Source organism: Morus notabilis, unplaced genomic scaffold (genome assembly GCF_000414095.1).
Source record: "Morus notabilis unplaced genomic scaffold, ASM41409v2 Scaffold1460, whole genome shotgun sequence".
Classification (NCBI taxonomy): Eukaryota; Viridiplantae; Streptophyta; class Magnoliopsida; order Rosales; family Moraceae; genus Morus; species Morus notabilis.
The window spans coordinates 338,173-346,411 of NW_010362372.1; the positions used below are offsets into that span (position 1 = coordinate 338,173).

The following is an 8,239-nucleotide window of genomic DNA, read 5'->3' on the forward strand; positions in this document are numbered from 1 at the left end:
AGAATCAGCCCTGTGACCGCTTATTAATTGTTAATGAAGGGCATTTATAAATCTTGCCTCTAACTTTAATTGAAATGAAATTGACCCTCACATTCTTTATTAATGAACAAGCTTGTGTAAAGAGAGACCATGCCCTTTTCTCTCTCTTCTTTTGTTTTTTAATTTTTAAAGTTCCGTTCATTTCACCGATTCAAATTTAGAATTCGAGTTTTACTACAGTAAAAAACTCTCAGAAATAGTCACATTTAACTTTTTTATTACAGTATAAAACTCTCACATAAAGTCACATCTCAACTCAAATTAAAAACTCGAATCAACGAACTAAACGGACCCTAAATTTATTTAAGCGAGATTTGTTTTAAATACCCTTCATGTGAATGTCTTACAGTTGATTCTGTTGAGGTTTTAATGTTTTATGTGATTGAAGGGCCAAGCATAAGACAATAAGCATAGTTTAGGATATAGTTTTGTAACATCTTAAAGTTCATGGGCAAAAATTGAACAAGAAACATATTTTGGGAGCAAAAGTAAAGTTAACCCTTGAAAAAAACAAACAAACAAAAGCAATTCAATCGTTGTTTTTTTGGAAAATCGAATAATACGTTCTCACTAGAGGGACATAAAAATAAAAAATAATAGCCACGTAATTTTGGTGAGGGACATAAAGAAGAAAAAAAAAGGTATATCTGATTGTTTCTTGAGAAAAGGGACATAAATAAAAATTATAAGATTTTTGTTTTCACTTATTTGATTATATATCAACCTAAGAAGCACATTATTCTAAGCAAATACAAGTATAAAACTGAGCTCTTATTTAATTCGTTTGGTTTGAATTGTGTTGATTTAAACTTTTTTTATTTAAATAAAAATAATCTGAACAATGTGATTTAAATATTAGTCTGATATTAGCATTTGATTGTGCATTTAAAGCTTTAATTCGAATAGAGAATATAATCTAAATTAGTATTTAGATGAGTCTTAAAAATGATGTAAATTTGAACAAAATTGGCATTTGAATTGGAAGCAATTTTAATTGTGATATTGTTTGTAATTGAGTAAAAAATTAATGTATATGGCTTTAAAATTAAAAAAAAATGATAATGCGTTAGAAATAAACAACCCGCATAAATTTTTTTGAAAAATATATAATTAACGTATATCATTTTGGATAATACAATTTTTGTTGAGCGTTTTGTGTGGGCATTTAAAAAAAAAAATTATGATGCATAGGAACGAATACAACAACTAAAAACAATATAATCTAATAAAAAGTTAACGCCAATTACCTACAGAAGAAGTCCAAAATTTTTGTGCGCGTTTTCTAATTGTGTAGCTTTTCTTTTCTTTCTTTTTTTTTATTTTTTTATTTTTTAAAGTTAGTTGTTAAGAATGCCAAACATGTATGGAAAATTAATATTATAACAGAGAAAAAAAGGGAATCTCTAGATATAGAACAAGCAAAAATCTGAAAAGTATAATTGTTTAACTGTAAAAAAAAGAGGTTGGAAATGATGAATTGAGGGGAGGTTAAATTCAGACTTCAACTGTTTCAATTTAATTTGAATGGACCATTAAAGTGTAATTAGTGTCATTTTTAAACACTAATTATAAATGTGATTAAGATTGAATTGGATTAAAATGGACTGAATTGCCCAACCGAACACGAGCTAAGAGTGTTTAGTTGGAGAGAGAATGGTAGAACAAGAAAGATTAGTGAGATAGGCAATCTATTATGAGAGGGGGTGAGCCTTTCATTAATTGAATGATTCATGCATTCCATCAATTAAATTTTTAAAAATAGTGTTTTATCCTTCAAACAAATTAGTATGAAATAGTAAAAAGGATAAATTTAATTAAATAAATAATATTTCATTTATATTTTCAACTCTTCCTTTTTTTTTTTTTTCCAATGACAAGACTAAAGATCATTATAATCCTCTCCGACTTTTAAATTTTTAATCCTCCAATTCTTTTTATCCGTCCGAGTGAAGTTAATTTTTAGAAAAACAAAAAAAAAATATAAATGTTTTATCCTCCAAACCAAATATATGAAATAGTAAAAAGGTAAATTCAATTAAATAAATAATTTTTCGTTTATTTTTTCAACTCTTCCTTCTTTTTACTAAACAAGATTAAAGATCATCATAATTCTCTCCGACTTCCAGATTTCCAATCCTCCAATTCTCTTTGTCCGTCCGACCGAAGTTAATTTTTAGAAAAGCAAAAAAAAAAAAAAGTGTATATTTGTTTTCTAATAAGTGGACTTTTTTTTTAAAATGTAAACATTAAATTAATTACGGAAGTTCATTTTCACAAGCGTCGCTTTGGCCGAGTGGTTAAGGCGTGTGCCTGCTAAGTACATGGGGTTTCCCCGCGAGAGTTCGAATCTCTCAGGCGACGAATTTTTGGCCCCCACTTTTTAATCACAATAACATCTCTCAAGTCTCAACCAATAGAATATTGACGCTTCGCCGATTATCATAGTCCACGCCGCACCAAATTTCCACTTACTTCGGGCTTCTTCTTCTTCCTTTTTTTTTTTTTTTTTACTTCGGTTAACACTTCACTGTACACTCATCAGTCATCACTTCAGACATTTCAGTCTTCACGACATTTTTCCTCTGTCCCAACAAAACAAAAACAAACGACACAACAACCAGCAACACCTGACTCTGCCGCAGCTCTCCCTAACGAGATGTCGTTTTGCTCGACCCGCCTCACTCCGTCGCCGTCCAACCTCCATCGCTCATACGTTTCTACGGGGCAGTGCGGTGGTCGCCTCCACCACCAGAGCGTCGCCTTCGACGTTAGGGTTTTCGAGTGTCCCGGGAGGTGGAACTCTACAAAGCTGACGCTAGCTTTTCGCCAGTTTTCGACGATCGAAAATCTCTCGTTTGGTCCGAAGTGCGTGGGATCGGGATCCATTTCCAAGACGATCGTCGAGGAATCCGGAGACTCCGAACCGAGAATCGTTTACGGCGACGGCGATGACGGAGGGAGTGGTGGCGGCGATTCTTTTGGCGGAGGAGGTGGTGGAAATGGCGGCGATGACGAAGAGAAAGAGGAGTTTGGGCCGATTTTGAAGTTTGAGGAGGTGATGAAGGAGGCGGAAGGTCGGGGAGTGAGTCTTCCTTCCGACATGGTCGAGGCGGCGAAGACGACGGGAATTCGGAAAGCTTTCCTCTTTCGCTACTTGGATTTGCAGGTGAAATTTTTTCGATTCTGTTTTTCTAGGGTTTAATCTCGTACTATCTGTAGCTTTTTTTTTTTTTTTTTGGTGAGAAAAATTAGCTAAGCTTCATGTCGAAATCGAATGTGAACTTCAAAAGATTGTTTGGTTAAGTTTGGTTTTACTGCTGTGGATATCTAATGAATTTTAGAAAAGCAATAGTTGAAAGATTATTTTAGTCATTTCCTTATATTATGAAAGTTAATTCTGGCTCCAAACTCCAAAGGATATGCTTCTTTTGAGGAATAAAGGGAAATATTACCTTTCCATAATTTATTTATTTAGATTTTTGATTCTGTTTGATTGTTATAATTTAGGAAGTGGACAGAGTTTGAACTTCTGTTAACTCGGCGAAGTGATGAAAGTTAGCGTTTGTAAACTTTCAGACCCGTTTGGTTTGTGTACTTGAACCTATGATTCTGATTTTATTATAGTGTTTTTCATTTTACAAAGAATATTAGTTCAAATATTTTTTTTCTGACAAAATTCCCGCCAATGAATCAGAATCAAGAATCACCGACTTAAACGCGTGAACCAAACAGACGCCAGTTTTTAACACAGGATGTAGTTTTTTTTAAAGTGCTTTAATTGCTTTTCACAGGGATCAATTTGGCCATTGGGGTTTCTCATGAAGCACTGTTCAATGCTACGGGATCGAATGCTGGCTGATCCTTCGTTTCTGTTTAAAGTTGGGACAGAGGTTTGTTATGGGTAATTTTTATTTGGATCTGCAGGAAATTTTATATTTTTTTTAGTGTTCTTTAGGTTATTAGAGAGTGCAGGCGAGAATCTGAACAGAAATTTACCCTTTTTTGTAGCTTGTTTAGGTTGTCGGTTTTTCTTGCACTTTTTAGAAAGTTTCTAGATTGCGGGGTTTTCAGTTTCTTGAATCCTGAAGAAGCTCTCATTGATTTCATTCGGTGTAGGTAGTCATAGATTCTTGTTGTGCAACATTTGCAGAAGTCCAGAAAAGGGGAAAGGATTTCTGGGCAGAATTTGAGTTGTATGCTGCTGATCTTTTAGTTGGTGTGGTGGTTGATATTGCTTTGGTGGGTATGTTAGCGCCCTATGCTCGAATAGGGAAGCCATCCGTCTCAAAAGGTTTATTTGGAAATATAAGACATGCTTGCGCAGCACTGCCTAGCAGGTAAGCATCTTATGGTACAATATCAGGATGAGTAAGATGCTGAATCTATCTAAAAATTTTGATTAGCATTATCCAACTTGCTTTTCCCTATTTTTTGTTTCTCTCAGTTGTCTCTTCTTCTTTTATCTGGTAATTATAGTTATTCATCAAAAAAATTCATTACAGCTGTCAATAATTAAAACGCTTGTCTTCAATAGTATTACTAAGCCTAAAAAAAGTTAAGACCAAACATCTTGTGAATTGTCCATGCCTCTTCCAAGTTGTGTTCCCGGATTCTTTACACTTATTGGAGCTCACTTATATTGTGCTTTAGTTTTATCTTATTTGATAGAGATTGCTAAGACAGTAGTTTTCTTCATTCTTCTTTGTTTTTATCTCTTTTTATCCCTTCTATGTCATTATCTTTAGGTTGCCTTTCGGGAAAAATAGATGATGCAATCATTAGACTAATAGGGAGGGGGGAAAAGATGCAATCAGGGTAGTCATAACTGTATTCTATGGCTTTTATAGACGACCTTAGGCTAACACTTTCAATGAATCGCATTTCTGTACATAATTTGCTTAAGTTGTACCATTCCCTCTTATGTAGTGTCTTCGAAGCTGAAAGGCCAGGATGTAAATTTACAGTGAGTCAACGAATCGCTACATACTTCTATAAGGTACGAATCGTTACATATTTCTATAAGGTACAATATTGTCAATAAGAGCCACTGATAAAAAAAATTAAAAAAAAAAGAGTTGTGGATGATTAATCTTGAATAGAATATTGGTGGGTACAATATCAAATAGAGTTTTTACTTGATGATACTTTCTCTGAAAAGCCAGTTTTCATACTTTACTTTTTGTACCTTGCATTGTCTCCAAGGCTCAAATTCTGCATCTACTAATGCCATGTTGCTCATAGTTCAATTTATTGGCACCTTTTGGATCCAGGGAGTGTTGTATGGATCGGTTGGGTTTGGATGTGGTCTTATTGGCCAAGGCATTGCAAATATGATCATGAATGCTAAACGGTATGGTTTGATTACATGTTCTTACTGTTGGCTTGCATATATATCCTTCTCTGAACATAGTTGTCATGTGGACTTAGTACTCATTTAGATGCTATAACTTGTGTTGTTGATGGAAGTTTTCGTGAATTATCAGGAGCGTAAAGAAATCGGAAGAAGATATACCTGTGCCACCTCTCTTTGGAAGTGCTGCTCTTTGGGGTATGTTTGCATTTTTCATCCAGATTTAAATTTCTTGCCATTACACACGTTCGAAACTATTTTCTGTGCTCTGCGTTTTCTTCTGGTGACTCTTCATAGAAAAAGTCTTGATTCCTTAATTTATCCGCCCATTCATACATCAACTTTAGTGGCATACCAAGGGAAAAGGCAGTCCTTTCCTTCTAGGGATGCACCTCTGTCATAGTATACCTCTCTTCCTCTTCAGAAAAACAGAGAGCAATACATGACGAAAAACCTTTCCTTGTGATTCATCACTTATCGGTTTTCCCTTTAATCAGGTGTTTTTCTGGCCGTGTCTTCAAACACTCGTTATCAAATCGTTAATGGACTTGAACGGCTGGTTGAAGCATCGCCTTTGGCGAAACAGGTCCCACCTGCTGCAATGGCATTCACAGTTGGTGTGCGATTCGCCAACAATATATATGGTGGCATGCAGTTTGTAGATTGGGCTAAATGGAGTGGAGTGCAATAGATACAAATAACATGTTTCTTTTCTTAAATATCAAATGAGCTATAGATTTTTCATTTTTGTTTTTTCCTTTCATGAGTAATTTTCTTTAGATTAGGTTTTGAATTTCAGTCATATAGTTGTCCTTTATTTGTTGTACCTTTTTATGCCATAATGGCATGCACTACATTTTTGCAGGTCTCAGTCTCAAACAATTATCTTTTAAAAAAAAAAAAAAACTTAAAAACAAAAAAGCTAGATATCTCTTTACCTGCTTGTTTTAAGCCATTCTTTGTTGCCCATCACTTCTTTTGGCACAATGGGCTTACTTGGTGATGCCCACTATAAGAAAAAATGAATAGTCAAGTCCCAAGACCACATTTGCATCCACAATCTTTATTTTTTATTTTTTATTTTTCCCCTCTCTTCTTCACTTGGCCTAAAGCATTTAAAATAAAATTGACTCATGGTCGTAAGTGTAGCCATGTCAAGTTCTATGTCTGTTCATTAGGAAAAGAGAAGATACTCTCTAAAAAGTAAAACCTATATAGACATGCCTTAAGTCTGCTTTGCATCTTCTGATTCCTGTCGAGTTAAGGATCCGTTTAGTTTGTTGATTTGAGTTTTTAATTTGAATTGAAATGTGACTTTATGTGATAGTCTTTTACTATAACAAAAAAGTTAGATGTGACTATTTTTTAGAGTTTTTTACTGTAGTAAAACTTAAATTTTAAACTCGAATTAGTGAAATGAACTGAGCTTTATTTTTATGATGTAAATTTTAGGATTACGTGGAAAATATACGTTTGATTTTTCATCTCATGGCATTAGATGAAAAAACGTCCGTACTCTCTTATTCATAAAAGAAATCAAAATTAAATTGATATTTTGCAATTAACTATTCATCACTTTTCTTCTGTTCCAAGTGTGATTCTAGTTAGCTTTTTGTCCCTCGTGTGGAGGACTTGTTCTTTTACTCTTTTTGAGTTAGGTGACTGGAGTGTAGATTTGAGTTGAATTTGAGTTATAACTTGAGTAGAAGTTGTAACTTGAGTTTGTGTTTGATTGTGTACATTTACGCCTCGTTCATTTCGCTGATTTGAGTTTAGAATTCAAGTTTTGTTACAGTAAAAAGCTCTCACAAACAGTCACATCTAACTTTTTTGTTACAGTAAAAAGCTCTCACAAACAGTCACATCTAACTTTTTTGTTACAGTAAAAAGCTCTCACATAAAATCACATCTCAACTCGAATTAAAAACTCGAATCAGCGAACTGAACGTTAAATTATGGTTTGAGATAAAAATCTTTTTGAGTTTGTGTTTGAGTGAGTCAAAACTTGAATTTGTATTTAGATAGTATTTTAATAAAAACTCAATGCTGATGGAAACTTTTAATAGGGTATATGGGTGGGGTTTTATTCGTCTTTTCGTTGTTAACGCATAAAAAAAAAGCATCTCAATAAGAATTAAAACGAAAAAGTTATAGCATTTTTAAGAATAGAAAAAATATTGTTCATTAATTTGAGTCTGAACTCGAGTTGAAGGAAAAACTTGAACTTGAGTTTTAGTCCTAAACTCGAGTTCAAACTTAAAAGAACATCAACTTGAATAAAGTTGTAACTCGAGTTACTTTTTTTGAGTTTTTAACTCAAAAACTCACTGCTCGAACAAGCCCCCGCGTTTGCTCTAAAATCTCAGCAAAAAATTCTTAAGTGTTAAAAATGCTTTTGAGGTTTTCCTTGATACTCACTTTTAGGTCCGTTCATTTTACCGATTCGAGTTTTATTACAGTAAAAAGTTTTAAAAAACAGTCACATTTAATTTTTTTATTATAATAATAAGTTCTCATATAAAAATATATATCAATTTAAATTAAAAACTCCAATCAACAAACTAAACGGTTAGAATACAAGTTTAGCTGCCTCAGTACAAACATACATGGTTGTCTTTCACTAGTTTTTGCACCTAGACTACTCTAGTCTTCAAATTGAGTTTCCGATTCGTCTTTAATCCGTTTCTTTTGAAATTTGCACCTAAGGTACTCTAGTCTTCAAATAAGTTTTTGCAAACTCCAACTGCAACTTTCTATTTTTCAAGTTTTTGACATGAAACCTTAAAAACTTTGCACTATAGTAGGGTTTTCTATAAAATTTTTAGATTTTCTAAAGGGTTTCTCTTTCCC

General features: G+C 33.5%; 1 protein-coding gene and 1 non-coding gene across 2 annotated transcripts; both read left to right on the forward strand.

The window, feature by feature from the left end:
- Positions 1–2,318: 2,318 nt before the first annotated feature.
- On the forward strand, positions 2,319–2,400 carry TRNAS-GCU. The gene has a single exon. It is a non-coding gene; the product is annotated as a tRNA-Ser (tRNA).
- A 166-nt stretch (positions 2,401–2,566) lies between these two features.
- On the forward strand, positions 2,567–6,309 carry LOC21397250 (protein RETICULATA-RELATED 1, chloroplastic). Its single transcript, XM_010101863.2, has 7 exons — positions 2,567–3,205; positions 3,831–3,929; positions 4,156–4,376; positions 4,966–5,035; positions 5,310–5,389; positions 5,523–5,587; positions 5,887–6,309. The coding sequence occupies exons 1-7, from the start codon at positions 2,696–2,698 to the stop codon at positions 6,078–6,080; spliced, it is 1,239 nt and encodes a 412-aa protein (XP_010100165.1). The 5' UTR covers positions 2,567–2,695; the 3' UTR covers positions 6,081–6,309.
- Positions 6,310–8,239: the final 1,930 nt, after the last annotated feature.

What these genes read in the sequence shown, in the direction of transcription:
- LOC21397250 (XM_010101863.2), top strand. Translation starts at nt 2,696, where the DNA reads ATGTCGTTTTGCTCGACCCGCCTCACTCCGTCGCCGTCCAACCTCCAT. An exon ending in TCGCTACATACTTCTATAAG is followed by an intron (nt 5,036 to 5,309) that starts GTACGAATCGTT and finishes TTTTGGATCCAG; the next exon opens with GGAGTGTTGTATGGATCGGT. An exon ending in ATGATCATGAATGCTAAACG is followed by an intron (nt 5,390 to 5,522) that starts GTATGGTTTGAT and finishes GTGAATTATCAG; the next exon opens with GAGCGTAAAGAAATCGGAAG.